Genomic DNA, 21,443 nt, shown 5'->3' with positions numbered 1-21,443 from the left:
CAGATTTTTCTTTTTTTAATTTAAGTGGCAACATTTTAAAACAGAAACCTACAAAAAATAAAAACACAGCAACACAAAAGAAAGTCATTTTGTACAAACATGTCATTTGAGGAAAACATGTTACCGTCTCTTCCTATGAGACAATGTCACTTCCATGGTCTCTCCACAAATGAGATCCCCATTCTGTGTGGGAAGAAGCTGAAATCCGCTTAACCACAGGTGTTGCTGGTAAGACAATTAAGGGACTAGAGAGTGAAGTGGTCTTTCACATGTAACAAGTGCAGATGTCAAGCAATAAAATCCAGAGGTCTGTTGAATCCACCTTTTCTGTTCATGTATTGCCTGCAATGATAAAATGCAAACCTTAGCAATGAACTTTCTTGCTGACCCCTAAAAGTTCTGAAAGCCCACCCCATCTTCCTGATTTTTTTCTTGGCATTGCCCATCCATTACCCAGAATGCCTTTGCCTGCTGTAAGTGCTGGAATAATTTTAGAAAAATTAATCTCAGTATGCTATTTTTTACATTCCAGATCACAATTCTGTGCTTGCTAATTAGAAATCATATAAGAAAAGCACACTTGACTTTGAAGCATCTTTATTCGTACTGTATTTACTTTCTAACTTAGAAATTAATGGTAGCAAAATCCATGAAGTCATTCTCTGTGTGTGGTCCATATGCACAACACAGATTTATGGGCAGAGATGTCAGTAAGCTTGGGAAAACTCCAAAGTTTAAAGGGGAAAAAACATTTTAGAAGAGCAATCCTATGTGGGGGATAATGACCCAAAACCAGCTTCTGGGGACTAAGCATGCTTACTGCCCACAAAATAACTGGAGGGTGTTGGGGGGGGAATGGGAGGGGGAATGGAATATCATGGGGAAAGGGATTGTATAACTGGTATCTTGAAAAGAAGCACTCCACACTATAAACCTTTGTTGCAGATACCATTTGTAAGGCCAGAATCTCTTACAGATCTTCTATTTCAATTAGCAAGAACCTCACATGGCAGCAAACTAATTCTACATTATGCAAGGTAATCCTGAAAGGGCAGGAGACACAGGAAGTCAATCGTGATAGTTTTTTGCTCCTGTAGTGGAAAATCATAGTTGATCTACTGCCACAATTAGGAATTTGTTTATCCTCAAGGCAGCTCAGCATAACAAGTCTGAGAAACCCCAGTGTATACTGATTTTCTGAACCAAGTGAAATACTTAGGGTAATCATTTCAGGATTTTCCACAAATGGTAATCTGCTTTTGTTTTTCTATTTAAAAAATTGGGGTTCTGAAGCAATGCCAAAATCTCTTCTTCCAAGTATTCCTGTGAACAGAGTGGCATCCAGCCAATAAGCGTATTTTCCTCCCCCAACACTAACACTAACATGACCTTAGAGCTTCCGCGCTCATGGCCAGTTGGGTCCTAACTGAACAAATGCCAACCTGTACTTCCTCTTCTGCGATACGTTGATAGCATAGGCATTTACAGAGCCATCCACTTTCTTGCCCTACAAAACACAAAGAGAAATACAAAGTCATCTTCACACAACATAAGGTGCAGGGAAGCCTGACCTAGGGGAAGAGGACAATGACTTGGAGCCTACATTGCTCCTCTGTTCTTGTAACGGAGGGGGTGATTTTCAGCAACCCCGCCCCCAACTCCACCGGCATTCCTTATGCCATTTCCTAGACACCCCCACAACCCTGAGTAGATTTTCATGGGGCTGCAGAAGGAAGTGTGAAGTGTGAAAGCCCATTTCTGGGAGGAAAGTGAGAATAAAAGCCAATGGAACTTTGGAGGAATGGTAGGACATGAACAAAAGCCAATCATATCTTCCTCTTTACTCTTTTTTGAAGTTGCTTTTGTAGAGTTCCTAACACACAATGCCAATGTAATGCTTGCATGAGTTGCTTCCAAGCTACCTGGAGGTTCCTGGGAACTTGTACGATGTGTTTCAGGTCTGGAAGCCCCTTGTAGTGTAGAAGATTTGGGAACATGTTCCAGGGACTAAGTATCAGTGATGGGTAGGACCACGTCATAGTTCCCACAACACACATACACTCACTCTCTCCATCATTCACATGTGCTCTCTCTGCCACAATTGGGGGGGGGAAAGAGAGGAAGCCTTCTATTGAAGCCAGTAGGAGGCTTCTTCAAGCCAAACTGCTGCACTGGGTGGGCAAGGAGAAGAGGCTGCAGGCTGGATGGGGGAGCCCCTTGGGCTGGAGGTTCTTCTCTCCTGTCCTAGAATCTAGTGCAAAGGCCCAAGGCCAGGCCTACTGGAGCTCAACCTTGCCTTGTGTGGATGGACAAACTATAGAACAAACCTGAATCCTCCCTAGTAGCTGAGCAAGCTGCCTTTCTGTCATTTCTGTTCCGCATTAAGAACACTAAAAGACCATTTGGAGTCAACCATTTCTAAATGGCTGGCGAGGAAAACTCAGGACCACGGTCTGATTAAGTGAGGAAGATCTAAACTTGCCAGAAATGGCTTTCTGTTTAACCTACAGTGTGGTACAAAAGGAGATGTTGCTATTATAAAATAATAATAATAATAAACAACTCTTTGCATTCAAGATTTGCTAAGGTAATCCAAGCCCTGTGCCCTGCAAAAGGTTACGCATATTGAATAAAAACAGCTCTGCTTCTTATTTCGCTGTTCATGAGAGAGGCAAGCAGCTGCAGAGTGTATGAAAGCCAGATTGCCCCCCGTCATATGGAATCTTCTGAAGTCTCACTAGTGTTGCTCAAACACATTCAAGCACCACTGTACAAAAAACTTGCCCCCCCCCTTTTTAAAAAAAGGTAGGGATTCTCAGGAAGTTGAATTCTGCATCCACTACCACATGGTATGGATTTTCTGTGCCAGTGCACAGAGTGGTTCACATCTCACTCTTAGGAATTCTAAGAAGACACTCACCTTTGTTGTGTCAAATGAAGCAAATCCCATCATTTTCATCATTTCAATTTCTTCTTCTGTCTTACCCTCCAGGTCTTCCTCTGAAAAAGAAGCCAAGACAAAACAAGGAGATAAAATGAAAGAGAGGCAACGATAAACAACGCCACAGAACCATCCTCAAACAGCATATTTCTAGGATTCTGACTATTACAATGGTGAAACACCCTGACTTGGCCTTGCCATTGTTATTTTGAGGAATAAATAAAAGATATTATATTTAAGACATTTCCTGGCAGAAGTCTGGATATAGACTGCATTCTTATGGAGAAGAGATTGTTTGTTAAGTATGCAAAACTGGCATGATAGGGTTTGGAAGATTGTGCTCATAAACAAACTAACACAACACTGCAGAGCAGTCAGAGGTGACATTTCCAGAGATAAATTTTATAGCTTGGTCTTCCTTCATTTCTTTCATTAATTCCTCACCAGAAAAAACCCAGACCATACTCTTATTTGTTTGGATATCATGTCACTGACTCTCGCCAAGGTTGTTGCTAACTCTGCAAGTCTGATGTTGTAATTTGTCTTTTTTATTTGGCATTTATATATATATTCTTTCTAAAGTGTGTAATAAGGACACACAGTTCACCTATGTATCTCCTTCCCCCCCCCCCCGTGATTTTTAGATTGTTTTGATTGTTTTATATCAATTTGTTTTGTGTTCTGCCACTTTTGATTTTATACTATCAATGTGTTTTGTATTTTTATTCTTTGGTCGGTAAACAATTCTGAAAGTATTTCTATTGAAGAGGGTGTTAGCCATCCAAAACAAAAGGCTAATCCTTCCAACTCCAACTTTTTGAAAAGAGCCACACCTCAAGGACCCAGTTTAGTTCCACATAAAATGCTGTCCAACAAGCGCTTAGAAAAACGCAACATCCTATCAACAATTGTGGATTTTTTGGTGTGTGAAGAGATGATATACTTGAGAAACAAAGGTGCCTTTATTGGGACAACAAAGGATTATCTGGACCCTCAGACTCAGTGCCACACATGAGCCACAGGCTCTCAATAACAGAGGCAGGGTATGTCCTCACCAACAGAACCAGAAACACATCAAGTCAAACAAAGCTTGCCCAAAAGGCAAGATCCTTCTCACATTAGTAAATTACCCCTCCCCTAATAAATCTGACCACAAACTAGAATGCCAAAGTTAATAAGGTGTATCATGACACATAATTCTCCAGCATGGCTCGCAACACCACAAGCTGTTTCATTACCTGTGATCTGACGCTCTTTGCCTTTAGCATCTTTGGTCTCTTTCTTCTCATCATCACGCCTTTCTTTCTGCCGGGAAGGGGAGGAAGAGCTGGATCTATGTCGCCGTGGAGATCTAGAGAGTCAGACCAGAGCAGGTTGCACTTGAATGGCAAGGGGAAAGTATGCTTGCTGGATTATGGTGACACACAAAAGAAGCACCACCAGCACACTTGCTGATCTTTTTTGTGAAAACACAGAACAAAATCATCACAAAATCCCACACATGGCTTTGTGGGAGACACCATGTCTGTGAGCAAAGAACTGTCAAGTACTTGCAATGCTCTGTCCACCTCAGTCAAAGAAGTGTACTGCTTCCTCTGCCAGGCAGCCACAAAGAGGGAGAGAGGTGGAAGTGTGCATTGCTGCCACCACAGCTACCTCCTTTAGAAAGGTGATTCATAGGGATCTTGTCAGGATGAAACAAGGCAAGCTCTCTGCCTTGTCAACACCTGTAACCAAGGAGAGGCTGCAGGAGGAAAGATGGAAGGAAAGGCTGGGTCTTCGAAGCAGAGTACAAAGAAGCACCCATGCCTGTCCCTTCTTTCTCCTACCATTTATTAAACAACAGTATAGATATGATAGTCTATTGCAGGACAAGGGTTCAGAACAACAAAAAGGTGCTGTGGAAGAGTGCTTAAGGATAGGGGAAGAATATTATCTACAAAGCAAATGGGGAGTTGCAGGTCTCAAGAGAAAGGAGGACCCCGTGACCATCAGCTCACTCTGAATGCAGAAAAGGCTTGTGTTTAGCTACACTCGCATCAAGGGACAGATCTTTCTCTTCCTCACTCAAGCAGGATATTTCAGCTGCCTAGAAACCATCTGTCATCACCACTGTTCCAACCTTAAAAAATAAATCCTCTCTCATTGTTAAACATCACAGCAAAGCCACTGCTAAAGGTGGGATAGAAAGGAGCTAATATGGTTAGAGCTATCATGAGAAGGGACAGAAACAGCTGAACTGCCAGGACCAGATGCTGGCCCTATTCTTTTAAGAGGAAACACTAAGAGTTTAAAATTTAAAATTTCCTTAGGTATTGTAGTTAACTGGGTCATTATTTCCTGCAATTCAGGGGGTGGGGGGAGAAGTTGGTTTTTTTAAAAAAAATAAACTACCCACTCATCTTTTCCAATATTTGCTAATGGCAAGAGCTAGTAGCCCACTCTGCCCCACACAAACATTGCCTACAACAAGAACAGTATTTACAGAACAAATTCACCAGAAACTTTAGAGCTACTATCTGAAGATACCTCCTCACCTGGATCGTCGCCTGTGTGGGGAACGGGAACGGCTTCTCCGCCTGTCTCTCTCCCGAGACCTTGATCGCTCCCGTCTCCTCCTCTCCCTCTCACGTGAGGCGGATCTGGAACGCCGACGTTCTTAAAATACAGAGCAAGCAACTTTAGTTGCATATTTGAATTGCATTTCTAAAGTACAGCTTTCCTCCTACAGTAACATACTATATACACCGAGTGGCTTCAACAAACCAGTGTATTTTTCAGTCCCAGTCCTGCATCTTAAAAGTTTGCTCCATTCTGCATCCTGCAACCTCCTTCCTTCCAAAGAGGTAAGGGCAACATAAGGCGGGTCCCATTCTGTCTTCAGAAGCTGTGCTTGACTTACAGGGGGCCCTTAGTGAAATCCACTAGCTCCACACCTATACATCTCTGAGTTCTAGCCAAGTTAAAACACACTCCAAGAGCATTATGCACACTCTGTCTTCCACAGCAAAACAACCATATTTGCTCCTGTGGCTTTTTCTATACTGATAGATACGGTGCTTTAAAAAAATTCTCATAAGCATGAAATGGGCAGCTGCCTTAAAGGTGCATCTAATCTAAAATCTGTTGGGGGTGGGGAAGCCAGATTAAGAATTTAACAATAGCCCTTCAGTTGGACCAGACCAAAAGCTTGTCTAGTCCAGCATCTTTTTTTCTTGCACCAGCCAAAGGCCCAAAGCTGGAGTTTTAATCTAGCCACTAACAGGCTCATCCTGCATGAGTTTATCCAATCCTCTTAAAAAAAAGTTAATGGAGATAAATGTAACTTCTCTAAGTAAGAGTCAGTGTGTGTGCAGTGGTTAGGGTGCTGGACCCTAGGGAGCAGGTCAGGTAATAAATCAAATTATTAGGCCAGCAGAGCCCCAGGTTTATATATGCTGTCAGATATAAAACACATAAGAATGAATTTGGGCCACTTATAATCTCTCAGTCTAACCTTCCTCACAGAGTTGTTGTGAGGATAAAAATGGAGGGTGGTGGTGGAGGAAGAGAACCATGGACACCACGTCCTTTATGTATTGCACAAAATGTATATGCTGCTTGCTTGACTGCAAGGAGCCACAACACAGAAAATATTGATATCTTACTGGTTCCACGTATCTAGTTACAGGTAGGTAGCTGTGTTGGTCTGCCGTGGTTTAAACAAAATAAAAAAATCCTTCCAGTAGCACCTTAGTTGGTCTCTAAGGTGCTACTGGAAGGATTTTTGTTGTTGTTGTTCTGGTTCCACATAGTACCCGTTCTGCATCTACAACAGGGCCAGTTCCACAGATCAAAGTGGTTAAGAGAGCTATTTGTTTCTTTTTTTATTGCATTCATACCCCACCGTTCCTCCCAAGGAGGCCAGCATAGTTCTCCCCCTCCCTATTTTATCCGCACAACAGCCTTGTGGGGTGGGCTGATATGCAGTGACAGGCCCAAAGCCATCCAGTGAGCTTCATGGACGAGTTGGGCGGGTGAATTTGAACCCTGGGCTCTCAGGTTCTAACGCGCCCCACTAACCACACCACCATACTAGAGTAACGCGCCCTTCGGGGACTCAATTCTGCCTCGATCCCCGGAAATCTCTGCCCTGGACCTCCGGCCGGCCTCCTAGGCAAGAGAGAGACGAGGGCCTGCATTGGGCTTAACACAACCCGCCCTTCCTTCCTTCCTTTGCCATGGGGCGTGTGGTGCAAAGGCACGGCCTGCAGCTGACGGCTTAATTTTCTCCCGAAGCAAAAACTTTAAAACAAAGGTTTCGCCCGAGCGCCTTTCCACCACTGCAGCTGGGAAGGAGGATTAAGCCTCCCGGAAAGGCAAGTTGGCTTCGCAAGCCAGAAGGGCGGGGAAGATGAGAAGCAGGACCAGGCCGGGGAAAGGAGGACCGCCCCTCCCCACGGCCAAAAGTTCTGTTTTGTGGGGCCGCAGGGGGTGGAATGGGGGCTGCCGTGACTACGTACCCCTCCTAGGAGGAGACCTGGAGCGACTCCGGCCCATCTCCCCTCCGGCACAGCCCGCCTCGAGGCCTGGAGCTCGCCTTTCCCCTCTACGCCCACAGCCTTCGCAGCTGATCTTCCGGCGTGACGGTCCGTTTCCTTTTCAGCTCCGGCTAGGAACACGCCGGTAGGAGGCTTGGGTTCCGCGCCAGGGATTGGCTCGCTCGGCGCCTCCATTCGTCCGCCCGGATGCTGCTGGCCAATCGGCGGGAGGGGGCGGGGCAATGCGCGGAACGCCCCGCCCCCAATGGAGCGACTCTCGTTCTTTACGCGGGATGCTGCTCTTCGCCACTGGGCAGGTCTGCTCAGAAGTAAGCCCAGGGGAGTTCCGCAGGGCTGACTTCCATGAGGCTACAGTTGTAGTGGCCTGCTGTTGGTCTGTTGCATTTCTATCCCACCTTTACCTTCCAAGGAGCTCCAGGTGGTGCACGTGCTTCCCTTCCTCCTCATTTAATCCTACAACCCTGAGAGGTAGGCTAGGCTGACATTGACTGGCCCACGGTCACCCGCTGAACTTTATGGCCGAGTGGGAATTTGAACTCTGGTCTCCCAGCTGCTAGTCCAGCACCCTTGACCGCTATGCCACTCAAGCTCTCAGTGGGGCTGGCTTGCAGACCACTGTTGTAATAGCCAGCTGCTGTCCGACACTATTATTATTATTGTTGTTGTTGTTGTTGTTGTTATTGTTTCTAACCCGCCCATCTGGCTGGGTTTCCCCAGCCACTCTGGGCGGCTTCCAACAAAAGATTAAAAATACATTAAAACATGAGTCACTAAAATCGTCCCTAAACAGGGCTGCCTTCAGATTTCTAAATGTCAGATAGTTGTTTATATTTTTGACATCTGATGGGAGGGCGTTCCACAGGGCGGGTGCCCCTCGGCACTGGACCTCAGTGTCTGGGCTGACAGTCTACCACCGTGTTCAGCCGCTTTAAGGCAAGGTTGACCAGTGCCGCGAGGGTCTCCTGTTTTGTGCGGGAGTCTGGGATCCTCGGGAGATGCTCATAAATCCCCCTGAAAATCATGGGTAGCTGGAAGAATATAAAAGAAGACCAGGATGAGAAAGTGTGGTGGACCTGAAAGAAAGCGAGGGATTTGGGGGGGAATGATATATGACGAGATAAAAAAGATGTTCAAAGTGATGATACCCCCTCCCCAAAGAAAAACAAACAAAACAAAACTGAAGCTTTTGGAGTTATAGGGCCGGACGTTCCAAAAAAGATGGTTAAGTTCTTTGTGTATGTAACTATAGCAGCTAGGATTCTCTATGCACAGAAATGGAAAGAAGTTTCCAGCAGAAAAGAATGGATAAGCAAAGAATAGATTGGCAAAGCTGGTAGCTAAAATAAGAGAACTTCACCATAATGAAGTTATGTTTTAGGACTATTTGAAGAAATATTATACTATCACGAATTCGCAGGCAGGATTTGAACTATGAGCAATGGAAATAGAGATTGTTGTATTATGGCTATAATACAAAAGAGTGAAGTTAGGGTGCAGAAATGTGATAGAATTAAAAAAACACCATGGAAAATGGGATGGAAAGTAGGAAAAAGAAAGGAAAATTTATTACGTATTGGAATTTTATATGAAATTTGTGGAAATTTTAATAAAATATTTTTTTAAAAAAAAACCAGGATGAGAAAGAAACGCTGTTTGTTTGTTTGAAAATGTGTATTTAGATTTTCAAGATAGCTTACAAAAGAGAACCATAAAAGAAATAGAAAACAGATCAAAGAGCCGGGTTGACTCATCTCTCCTGTTAACTTAGGAAGCTGCACCCTAGGAATAGCAATGGTCCATTGACCTCTGTGTTGTCCACATTGTGTTTCCTTTGCATAGACATGAACAGGGTGGAATAATGTAATTAAAATACTGCCACAGCAGACAGCAAGATGAAAACCATGGTGGTTGTTTTTTGGAAGCCGAGCTGCAGCAGAATGGAAACAGAGGTGCAAGCCACAGACACGGAAATTGATGCCTTCTTACACCCCTAGAAACAAGCTAATTCTACATTCGAAGAGAATGCTTCCTTTACAGGAAACCTGCTCAACCCTGCCTCTGTTTTGAGCCTTACATCTTCTAGGTCGGCACCAGTTTCCTCCAGGAAGGAGCTCAGCAGCACTCCTGCAGCCCGAGAGATGGCCCTGTCTTCCGCTATCAGGCTGTCAATCGCCTTCAACAAGACTTCGTGGATCTGGCTGGGCGTGAGGTGCTCCCCAAAAGCCTGGCACAAAGAAGAAAGAAGATGGAGTTTTCTTCTGCTCCACACTCTGACCACGTTTCAGTGGTCCAAGGGCGCCTTCACAAACAAAGTGAAAGACATATCCACTCTGCCTTGCGGAGGGTTGAACTAGATGACCCCCGGATCCCTTCCAACTCTACAATTCGGTGATTCTATTTATGTGTTTCTTTAAGTAACTGCAAGATTTTACAACAAACAAAACTCAGAGTCGGGTGACGCCTTGCTATTTTTGATCCACATCTTAAATTGGTTATGACATTGGAACATGAAGAGGTTCAGTCTAAAATCAGACTGGAAAATAAGATAATTTTTCTCGCAGGAACAGAGCAGGTGAGTAATAGTGGAAATCCGTTATATAACCAATGCCAAACCAAGTCAGATTGGGTGGGAACCTGCCTGCTGTGTGTTTAGTTCTTAATATACAACAAAAACACCCACCACAAGGTTGGCATAGTCCATTGGCTTGGCAGTGCCTCTTGAAAGATGCACCGAATGAGTCAACTTTTCCTACTCTTTTTCCGCCCTGAGGAGCCCAAAGTGGCAATGCATGGTTCTCTCTCCTCCTTGATTTAGACTCATGAGGTAGGTTAGACTGAGAGACTGTGACTGACTCATGAGTTTCAGGGCTGAGTGGGGATCTGAACCCTAGGTCTCCCAGCACCTGGTAGAATTTCAGTAAGTAGAATTCTGCATGCAGCTTGGGCTAACGGGCACTTGTCTTTGAGCAATTTATTCTAATACCATGCATTTCTGAATGTTATTTACACTAATATATTCATTTTCTGGACACTTTTAGCTCACACATGCATTTTTTTACACACTGTTTGGCATTGCGAAATTCAAGGACATGTGAATTTCAAATGTGGGTTGTGTTTCAGTTCTCCTATTGTTTCAGAAAGCCTGGATTTGATAGCTTTGGCTTCCAATGTGAAGTGCTCTGAATCTCTCCCTCATCCTTAGAAGGCGTGGGCTGCCTGAGGGCAGAGTGAGGTTGGTGGGGCAGGGCCCCATTTGCCCAAATGAACAAATCTCCGCTAACTGGGAGCTGGCTGCGGTCTTAGCAATAAAGAGTAAAAAAAGCCACACCTACCTTGGCCACTTTTGAGACGTCGTAGAAGATGGTGGGCCCAGGGGTGAAGAAATCTTCACGGACCCACCTCACCATGTTCCCTTTCTTATTTTTCTTTTTAATCTCCAGTTCCTTAGCTAAGCAGGGTCAGGTTTGGGGATATGGATGCCAAAGAACACCGCATTAGTGCCCCCTCCTCAAAACCTCCAGTTTGCCCACCGGGACTGTTATGTACTGAGCTGAATCCTAGAACAATAGGATTCAGAATCAGCGGGAGCTACCCAATCCAACTCCAGGTGGAAGTGAATCCGCAACCTGATTGGCCTGCTGGAGCAGCCAATCAGGCGGCTGGCAGAAGTGAATCTGCTACCTGATTGGCCTGTAGGAGCAGCCAATCAGGCTGCAGGCAGAAGTCAATCCACAATATAATTGGCCCACAGGTGTAGCCCTGAAGTAGCCAATCACGCAAGGCCCATTGTGTAAATACTGTATATAAGCAGATGGTTTTGGTAAAAGAGCGATTCGTCTTCTCTTCTTCTCCTTGATGAATATGAGCTGAATAAAGAGCATGAAATTCACTCTCGACTCCGAGTATATTTCACTGGCGACGAAGGTGGGATCCTGCTGAGCTGACCGCCACCACGCACTGCACCGCAGCACCGCCACCTGCTGCACCGCTGCATCGCACCGTGCATCCAGGCTTCAGCTCCAGGACCCAAGGAACCCAGAATGGCAACCGACAGCAGCTTCTTGCCATTCAAACCAGCATCAGGAGACTGGGAAGGGTACGCCGCCCGTTTCAACTTCCTCCTGCAAGCGAAAGAAGTCACCAACGATGCCATGAAGAGGGCGACATTCTTCAGCGTCTGTGGAGAGGAGACGTTTGAAATCGCCCGGGCTCTCCTTGCACCTAGAGATGTCGCTACCGTCTCTTACAAAACAATAATGGAACGGCTGAAGGAGCACTTTTCACCACAGCCCTCGGTGGTAGCTTGCCGAAATGCATTCTACGCAAAGCGGCAAGCCCCGGGGGAAACCATAACTGGGTTTGTGACCTCCCTCCGCCAAGCCGCCCAGTTATGCAACTTCTCAGAGTTGGAGAACATGCTTCGTGACCGCCTCGTCGGTGGCCTGAGGGACGAGATGTTGCAACGACGCCTCTACGCCAAAAAAGACCTCACGTTCCAGATTGCTCTGGAGGAAGCCCTGGCAACCGAAGCCGCCGAGAGGTCAACGCAAGAGGCACGACCGGCCCCGCCATCCCAACCGAGGGTCTACCACGAAGACCTCACCGACGAATCCGAATCTGACAGGGAGGAAGTACACCGAGTACAGCGGCGCACTCAAGCAGCACACACACCACAGCAGCCTCGACGAGAAGGAGGGAACTGTGCAAGCTGCGGGGAGAACCACGAGAGGAGGACCTGTCGTTTCCGCAACGCAGAGTGCAGGCAGTGCAGAAAATTGGGACACATCGCCCGGGTGTGTCGGGCTCGACTCACCCGTCGACAAGCATCAGATGACCGACCCAGGAGCCCCAGGTCACACGGCACCATGCACCAAGGCAACTCGACGGAGATCACGGACTACCAGGTATTCCAGTTGCCCCATCCCAGCACAGAGAAAATTTATATAGAGGTACAGATAGAGGGAGCCCCATGCCGCATGGAGCTGGACACGGGTTCAACTCTATCCATAATCTCGGCCCGAACATTAAGGGAACTGTGCCCTAATGGGGGTCCCAAACTAAGGCCGGCCCCATTCACCCTCCGGGACTTCCAGAAACGTAAGGTCCCTACAATGGGGGTGGGGACCTTCAGGGTGCAATATCGAGGGCGAAAGCAACAATTGGACTTGCTGGTAGTTAAGGGCCCCTACGTTAGCTTACTGGGACTGGCATGGTTTGGACCTCTGGGGCTAGCCGTTACCGGGGTGAACCGCACTAGCTTACAAGTGGACGTGGACGCCATATGCAAAGAGTTTCCAGGGGTTTTCGATGGGGCATTGGGACGATATACAGGACCCCCCATTGCCCTACAGCTAGACCCCGCTGTACGACCCATCAGGCACAAGGCCCGCCGGGTCCCGTTCGCCCTGAAACCCCGCATAGACGAGGAATTGGACCGGCTCGTGGAGCAAGGAGTGCTGGAGCCGGTGCCCAACGCCCCCTGGGAAACTCCAATTGTCACACCCGTCAAGCCTAACGGTTCGGTCCGCATCTGTGCAGACTACAAATGCACCATAAACAAGGCTCTCACGGCCCATGCATACCCAGTGCCAGTGGTCAGCCATGTCCTCGCCACCCTGGCTGGGTCAAAAATCTTTGGCAAACTGGACTTGGCCCAAGCGTATCAACAGTTGCCTGTGGACGAAGCCACAGCAGAGGCTCAGACGATTGTGACGCACAGAGGGGCATTCAGAGTAAAGCGGCTGCAATTTGGCGTTAGCGTGGCACCAGGCATATTCCAGAATCTAATGGACTCTCTCCTTAAAGGGATTCCTGGCGTCACCCCCTTCTTCGATGATGTACTGATCGCCGGGCCCACACCAGAGGAATTTGAGGACCGCCTCCGCTCCGTCCTGCACCGTTTCCAGACGGCGGGCCTCAAGGTGAAGCGGGAAAAGTGTTTACTGGGAGTGCCGCAGGTGGACTTTCTGGGATTTAAGGTGGACGCAGAAGGGGTCCATCCAACCGGTGACAAGGTACGGGCCATTTGTGAGGCCCCAGCGCCCAAGAGCAAGCCCGAACTTCAGTCATTCTTGGGACTATTGAACTTTTACCATGCCTTCCTTCCCCATAAGGCAGCGGTAGCGGAGCCCCTACACAGACTCCTAGATAAAAGGGCCCCTTGGGTGTGGGGCCAGCGACAAAGGGCCGCATTCCAGGCAGTCAAGGACTTGCTCGTCTCAAACTCGGTCTTGGCACACTTCGACGAGAGGCTGCCAGTGGTGCTGGCATGCGACGCCTCTCCCTATGGCATCGGCGCTGTCCTGGGACACCAACTCCCGGATGGAAGAGAGGTGCCGGTGGCATACTTCTCCCAGACGCTTGCTGCAGCCGAACGAAACTACTCACAGATTGACAAGGAGGGTCTGGCAATCGTGAAGGGCGTAAAAAAATTCCATGATTTCTTGTACGGGCGGCCCTTTACCATAGTGACTGACCACAAGCCGTTGCTTGGCCTGTTTGCCCCCGAGAAGCAGACCCCCCAAGTGTTGTCTCCACGTGTCCTCAGGTGGTCAATTTTCCTTGCCGGCTACCAGTATGCACTAATCCACCGCCCTGGGAAGGCGATGGGCCACGCAGACGCACTCAGCAGGCTACCACTACCAGAAACAGGCCCCGACCCAGCGCCTGCGCAAGAGGTTATGACCCTGGAGCTGCTTCCCGACCGACCCATTCAGGCACAAGAAGTTGCGCACCATTCCACAAAAGATAGGGTCATCTCCCGGGTCCTGGACTGGGTGTGGCGAGGATGGCCCAGCAGCAGCCCCGGGCCAGAATTTGCTGGCTACACAAACCGCAAACATGAACTGTCAGCCCACAAGGGGTGCCTGTTATGGGGAAGCAGGGTTGTTGTTCCCCAGCCCCTCCGCAAAAGGGTCCTCACAGCCCTACACGAGACACACCCAGGGGTAGTGAGGATGAAGGCCCTTGCCAGGAGTTATGTGTGGTGGCCGGGGATTGACAGAGAGATAGAGGCCTGGGTCCAACACTGCCAGACCTGCCAAGAATCCCGCCCGGATCCCCCAAGGGCCCCAGTCCAGCCCTGGGAGTCCGCCCGACATCCATGGTCACGCTTGCACGTGGACTTCGCTGGCCCCTTCCATGGAAAAACATTCTTCATAGTGGTGGATTCCTACACCAAATGGCTGGAGGTCGCACTGGTACCGTCCACTTCTACGGCGGCAGCCATCCGGGTACTACGTAAGCTGTTTGCAACCCACGGGCTCCCTGACACCCTCGTCTCGGACAATGGAACCGCATTCACGTCAGAGGAGTTCCAGACCTTCACGGCGCAGAACGCCATCCGCCACATCCGCTCAGCACCATTCCACCCTGCCACCAATGGCCAAGCGGAGCGCATGGTGCGGACCACCAAGGACAGCCTCCGCCGCATAACACAAGGGGACTGGGAATACCGCCTTGCCGCATTTCTTCTAGCACAGCACAGCACCCCAAGCACAACGACGGGCCGGAGCCCAGCTGAACTACTCATGGGCCGGCGCCTTGCAACTAGACTGGACCGACTTCACCCCGACAGAGCTCAGGATGAGGTAGTGGTGGGGAAAGGCAGGAACCCCCGGACATTTGTGGCCCAGGACCCAGTGTATGCAAAGAATTTTGGGGCAGGCCCAGCATGGGTACCCGCCACAGTCACCAAGGTGACCGGCCCCGTGTCGTACGAGGTACTAACGGAAGGGGGGCAATGTTGGCGCCGCCACTGCGACCAGCTACGGCGACGATTCCCAGGAGGAACCCGGGAGGAGAGCGGGACAGAGGGGTCCCAAGGGGACAGCAGGGCAGTGAGGCCTGTAGAGCGAGAGGGGTGGGCAGGGGAAGCAGAAGCAGTAGGCACAGAGGGGCGCCCCGAGGCTGGAAGGACACCAGAACCAGAGTCACAACCTAGTGGTTCAGTGGCGCCAGACCAGACAGCCCCGGCACAGCCAGCAGCCTCGGAACACGAGCCAGAACCAGAACCCCTGACCAAGGAACACCCCAGGCCACAACGCACACGGAGGCGGCCAGCAGACCTTGGGGACTACGAATGCAACTTCCCGGGCAGGACTGGAACTTAGAGGGGAGGGGTGTTATGTACTGAGCTGAATCCTAGAACAATAGGATTCAGAATCAGCGGGAGCTACCCAATCCAACTCCAGGTGGAAGTGAATCCGCAACCTGATTGGCCTGCTGGAGCAGCCAATCAGGCGGCTGGCAGAAGTGAATCTGCTACCTGATTGGCCTGTAGGAGCAGCCAATCAGGCTGCAGGCAGAAGTCAATCCACAATATAATTGGCCCACAGGTGTAGCCCTGAAGTAGCCAATCACGCAAGGCCCATTGTGTAAATACTGTATATAAGCAGATGGTTTTGGTAAAAGAGCGATTCGTCTTCTCTTCTTCTCTTTGATGAATATGAGCTGAATAAAGAGCATGAAATTCACTCTCGACTCCGAGTATATTTCAGGGACCAACAATTTTTTTCTCAATTTCAGCTCAAACATTATAATTCAGAACTGGAAAAGATTCAGAAGAGGACAACCCAAAGGACTGGGGTGCTTGTGGAGCTCTATGGTTGCAGCATTTGGGGGGCGAGGAAGAGGAGACCCAATGTATGGCATGGAGAATGTGGAGAGAGAAAGCTTTGTCTCTTGCCCTCATAACATGAGAACAACTGGACCTCCAATGAAACTGAAGTTTCAAGATGGTCCTCCTTGCAGTGCACAGCTAAACTTTGGAACTCCCTCCCACAGGAGACAGTGATGGCCACAGACCAAGATGGCTTTCAAAGAGGATTAGGCAAATTCATGGCAGAGAAGGCTACCCATGGCTATTAGCCGGGATGGCGATGCTTTGTCTCCATGGTTAGAGGCAGCAAACCACAGGAGAAGAAAAAAGCTCTGAAGTTCAAATTGTGCTTGCTGGTTTCCCGCAGGCATCTGGTCAACCCCTGTGGGAACAGGATTCTGGACTGGGGTGGGCGACTGGTCTGATCCAGAAGACTCTTTGGATGTTCTTAAGCAGTGAATCCCTCCCCTCAGACTGCTCTCTCGTCTCTGGCCAATGGGGTGTTTGCTTTCTGCCAGTGCTGGCACGAATTCTGGCCCTCCTGAACTCCCTGATCAACCCCAGCAGCAGCCAGCATGGGCAACACTCAGGGATGATGGGAGTTGGAGCAGCCTCTATCGGGCTACAGATCTCCCACCCTGCGGCTTACAAGAAACACACCCTTTCCCAGCATCCCACTCACCCATTTTGGCAATCAAGATGTAAAGGAGGTGGTATAAGGCCTCCGCGGATTGCTGCCCAATCTCCTTCCTGCTGTCTGCAAGGTGCAGGGATAAAAGTGACAACCAGCTGCCCAAGAAGGTGGAAATTCTCTGAGCGCTGTGTTGAATTTGTCCCCCTTTCATCAAACAGGGATAAATGGTCTTTGGTGGTTTCTGGAAAGTGCAGATAGTGGATGCATGCTGTATTTGAAGAGGGATCATAGAACTGTAGAGTTTGGAGGGACCTATGGGGTCATCTAGTCCAACCGCCAGCAATGCAGAACAGAACAGGGGCAGCCACCCGGAAGTCCTTGCTCCATGTTACACAGCTCTTAAAAAAGAGGGGTGGGGTGGGTGGGACTTGCGCCCAGAGATAAAAGGAAACCAACCGAGACACCGGCCTTGTATGATGCAGGCCTTGCCAAGGGGAACCCGAAAGGGATCTGGTTCTGCCTACTCACCTGGAAATACTGGCCCAGAACCCTCTGGGCTCTTCTTATGAAATGCATAAGAATTCCCACTGCTGCTGGCCGGCTGAACCGTTGGCCTGCTGGCCTGACGCTCCACCAAGTCAGGGAAGACTAGCGGCTGGGCCAGCGTCTTCCTCTGGGCCTTTGCAGGTGATTGGGAAGGCTTGACAAGCACCGGCAGGAGCTGGGATTGTCTCTGGCTAGGAGGGCCCTGGCCGACGCTGCTCAGTTGGAAGCGAGATGGCGGGGCCTCCCGCTTCTCCCGCCGCCCCTGGCTCCTCTCCGGGATGTGTTCCGGGTTGTCCTGGCCCTTTTTTTCCAGGCCCTGGAGCTTCTTTTTGTAGGAAGTCATCCTGCAAGAGAGGAAATGGCCCACTGGTTGGTTTGCTCATTTGGAGCCCCGTTGGACATCAGGACATCAGAAGAGCAGCTTGGCAAAAGGAACTCACCATGAGGTCTGGAGAACTGAATTTGGTCATGGGTGATGATCATGCTGTACACTGAAATTTGCAATCGGTACCAGTTGTAGAGCTCAGTCCTATCCAGAGGATAGTGTTACCCAATTAAGTGCAGGCAACCTGGGTCAGTTCTGGGTTTGGGTAAATCTGGATAGGACTGAGCTCTACAACTGGCACTGATTGCAAGTTTCAATCATCATCACCAACGACAAAATTCAATTCTCCAGACCTCATGGTGAGTTCTTTTTGCTGAAGTCTGAGTTGCTGGAGTAAAGGGGATCTCAGCGACCAGGAGCTCGGCTTTTGGGTTTTCTTCCCAGGGCAAGAATTTAGCTGCCTCTCACGCTGATGACTGTGCAAAGGAGAAAGATTTGCAAGGTGGAAGTGTTGCCAACTGATCAGGTGGGGAAAATGGCCGGGCCTGCTCCTGTACCTCCAATAGCAGCCTGATCTAGAGATACCAGATAGCAAAGCTTTTACTGGCAATAGATTATTGGGTTGTCTTAGTTTTTGATTTTATTATGCACTTTTAAATATTTTGTTTATTTGATGTGGTGAACCGCCCTGAGATTTATGGGTATAGGATGGTATAGAAATTATTATTATTATTATTATTATTATTATTATTATTTAATCCACTTTAAGGCTCAACTCCCCCACAATCAGGCGGTGTATAAATTTTATGAAATAAATAAATTAAGAAACATGAAAACCTGCTAATCTGCCCAAATCAAACTGCCATTAGGCACAGAAACAGGCTGGTTAAAAAAAGAAAGTTGGCAATCATGTTTATTTTGTACCAGAGGTAGCCAGTTTGAATGCTCTTACCTGATCTCTTTCCAATCTGGGGTCTCCAAAAGGAAATGAAAGCTCCCTGGTAAGGTGGCTCCTCCTCACCAGCGTTGCTAGGGGCCCCTGGACATGAGGCCACAGCATTATTGATGGCATCATCATGGGTGCAATGATGTCAGGGGCAAGGGGCCCTCTTGCTCACCTGGCCAGGGACAATGCCCCCCCCTCAGTTCAACTGTGGCCTGCAGTGGGTCTTGCTGAATCCAGAAGCCAAGCAGGTCTAGGCAATATTATTATATTTAATAAAGTGAATTGATGTTATCAAATTTCTATGTCACCCTTCATCCAAGGATCATATGCTTGTTTCACCTCTGCACTCTAAATTACGGGTGGCCTTTCTCTCTTGCCAGCATTGGATAGTGGAAACAGAAATGCCCAGCTTCAAATTATTATAATAATTATTATATATTTATTTGTCCCTTGTTTTTTCCCTGATGGGGACTCAAGGCAGCTTATGGATGAAAATAAGACAAGCTAGAAACATGGCGGGGGGATCTACAATTAAAAAGCAATTAAACACTGATAGAATTCAAACTATGGGTATACATATTAAAATCTTGTAAAACCATAAAAATAATTGCAATAAAACCAGCACAGCACAGGCCCTTTCATTCAAAGAACATTTTTATTTTATATTTATGTATACTTCGCTTATCATAGAATTGTAGAGTTGGAAGGGACCCCAAGGGTCACCCAGGAATCTTTTGCGCAACATGGGGCTCAAACCCACGACCCTGAGAGTCTCCTGCTCCATCACCTGAGCTAGAGTCTTGTTTAAAATTTTAGGCCTTTATAGTGCAATCCTATACACATCGACTCAGAAGTTCTTTTAAGTTCAATGAGGTTTATTCCCAGGTAAATGTGTATAGATTCTCGCAGCCTTACAGCAAAAGCTCCTCAGTTTGTTGGAATTCTTTTTAAAAAAACAGTTGGTCGTGTGTGTGTGTGTGTGTGTGTGTGTGTGTGTGTCTGTGTCTGTAATTGTGTTTTTATTTTGTTGTTTATGGGATGGCATTCAATTTCGTTGTACTATGTACAATACAATGACAATAAAGTATCTACAGTATTCTATTCTATTTTGTATATCCAGAGCTGTTTGATATCGCACTGCCCCCTGGTGGACCTCTGTGAATTTTAATGCTATACAGTGGTACCTCGGTTTATGAACACAATTGGTTCCAGAAGTCTGTTCATAAGCTGAAGCGTTCATAAACTGAAGCAAACTTTCCCATTGAAAGTAATGGAAAGTGGATTAATCTGTTCCAGACGGTCCGTGGAGTACTTAAACTGAAGCGTTTATAAACTGAAGTGAACTTTCCCATTGAAAGTAATGGAAAGTGGATTAATCCGTTCCAGATGGGTCCGCGGAGTACTCAACCTGAAGCGTACTTAACCCGAAGCATGGGTGTAATTGGTTTCGGAAGTCTGTTCATAAACTGAAGCGTTCATAAACTGAAGCGAACTTTCCCATTGAAAGTAATGGAAAGTGAATTAATCCGTTCCAGATGGGTCCGCGGCGTTCGTAAACCGAAAATTCATAAACCGACGTGTTCATAAACCAAGGTTCTACTGTATTTTTAACCTGGATTTGCGGGCTGCAGAAGTGATAGAACTTTACCCCATATAAAGCACAGATAAGTTCCTGCAAATATACGCAGGAAAAATTCACATTTAAAGGAGAACCTGCCCCGTTCACAGTCTTGGAATCAAAACACAAAGCAGATCACAGTCGACCTTCAAAATTCACATTTCTTAGAATTTCATATGGCCATTTTCCAGCCAATCAATGTCTACAAAAATGCATAGGCCAGAACGAACTAACATTCACAAATTTGTTGTCTTAGGGGGAAATGCTTTGTAAAAGTGTGTGTATTAGAAGAAATTCACACTACAATGCTGATGAATTTTCACAAGGACTTAAAAAGAAAACACCACATATTGGAAACTGATGTTGAGAACTGAATATCAGATTGGAAAAATGAAGAACTGAACCCACTCATAATGGAATATAGAAGTTGATGTCTCCAAATACAAACAATTAACAAGATGGGAAACTGCCAGGTTATATAGAATTTGAAATGTATATATCAAATGGGGCGCAGTTTAGCTCTGTAAGAACTTGGGCAAATAAGCAACATCCCTGGGATGAGCAAGAATATGATGTTTCCTGGCTCACGTCTTCCAAAGGGAAGACATCCCCTTCCTTCTCCAGAAGAGCTTGAAATGAGCCAAAAGGACATTTCTTCAGATACTTGAAGAGCAATCAGATGGAAGATGGAGCAGGCTTGCTTTCTCCTGGTCCAGAGTCAAGGACCTGAACCAACGGATTCAAATTACACAAACGGAGATTCTAGCTAAACCTTAGGAAGGATTTTCTGACAGTAAAAGATGTTTGACCGTAGAACGAACCCACCCCAAAGGCAATGGACTTTCCTACGTTGGAGTCTTTTAAACCGAGGTTGGATGGCCATTTGTCAGGGAATCTTCAGCTGTGATTCATGAATTGTACGAGATGAGCCTTTGAGGTCACGTCCAACTCTACCATTCTATGAATCTAGAAGAGGTACCTGCTGGCTCAGGTCAATGGCCCAGCAAGTCCAGCATCTTCTTTTCCCAGTGGCCGACTGGATGCCTCTCTGGGAATCCTGCAGGCAGGACATGAGCATAACAGCACTCTGTCCACCTGCCACTTCCCAACAACTGGTATTCAGAGGCATATACACCTGTACCTGTGCCCAGTCAAGCTTGCTACAAGATTCCCACCAGGGAGCTGACTGGGCTCCACAGGGTCAGGGAAGCCACCTGGGAAAAGTCCTATCGATGTTCCAACCCACTTCACCATTGACAAGACCAGGGCCTCAGGAGAACCAGACATGCCAGC

General features: G+C 47.7%; 2 protein-coding genes across 2 annotated transcripts; both read right to left on the bottom strand.

The window, feature by feature from the left end:
* On the bottom strand, positions 1-7,565 carry SNRNP27 (small nuclear ribonucleoprotein U4/U6.U5 subunit 27). Its single transcript, XM_035120968.3, has 6 exons — positions 7,444-7,565; positions 5,479-5,599; positions 4,180-4,292; positions 2,921-3,000; positions 1,443-1,507; positions 1-342 (listed from the first exon to the last, which is right to left on the bottom strand). The coding sequence occupies exons 1-6, from the start codon at positions 7,478-7,480 to the stop codon at positions 288-290; spliced, it is 471 nt and encodes a 156-aa protein (XP_034976859.1). The 5' UTR covers positions 7,481-7,565; the 3' UTR covers positions 1-287.
* Positions 7,566-9,338: 1,773 nt separating this feature from the next.
* Positions 9,339-17,369, bottom strand: LOC148685231 (uncharacterized). Its single transcript, XM_088670854.1, has 4 exons — positions 17,244-17,369; positions 16,764-16,838; positions 10,815-10,930; positions 9,339-9,706 (listed from the first exon to the last, which is right to left on the bottom strand). Exons 2-4 carry the CDS (start codon positions 16,765-16,767, stop codon positions 9,473-9,475), a joined length of 354 nt encoding a protein of 117 aa, XP_088526980.1. The 5' UTR covers positions 16,768-16,838; positions 17,244-17,369; the 3' UTR covers positions 9,339-9,472.
* Positions 17,370-21,443: the final 4,074 nt, after the last annotated feature.

Source organism: Zootoca vivipara, chromosome 6 (genome assembly GCF_965207765.1).
Source record: "Zootoca vivipara chromosome 6, rZooViv2.hap1.1, whole genome shotgun sequence".
Classification (NCBI taxonomy): domain Eukaryota; kingdom Metazoa; phylum Chordata; class Lepidosauria; order Squamata; family Lacertidae; genus Zootoca; species Zootoca vivipara.
The sequence above is the reverse complement of the archived record's forward strand: the minus strand, read 5'-3'. Positions and strand labels throughout refer to the sequence as shown.

Bases quoted from the DNA above. Each gene is read 5' to 3' on its own strand.
- LOC148685231 (XM_088670854.1), bottom strand. The intron at 9,707-10,814 runs GTAGGTGTGGCT...TCTTTGTGCCAG, and splicing joins ACGTCTCAAAAGTGGCCAAG to GCTTTTGGGGAGCACCTCAC.
- SNRNP27 (XM_035120968.3), bottom strand. From the start codon at position 7,480: ATGGGCCGGAGTCGCTCCAGGTCTCCTCCTAGGAGGG. The intron at 5,600-7,443 runs GTACGTAGTCAC...CTGTATTTTAAG, and splicing joins CAGGTCTCCTCCTAGGAGGG to AACGTCGGCGTTCCAGATCC. The intron at 4,293-5,478 runs GTGAGGAGGTAT...CTGACTCTCTAG, and splicing joins CCACACAGGCGACGATCCAG to ATCTCCACGGCGACATAGAT.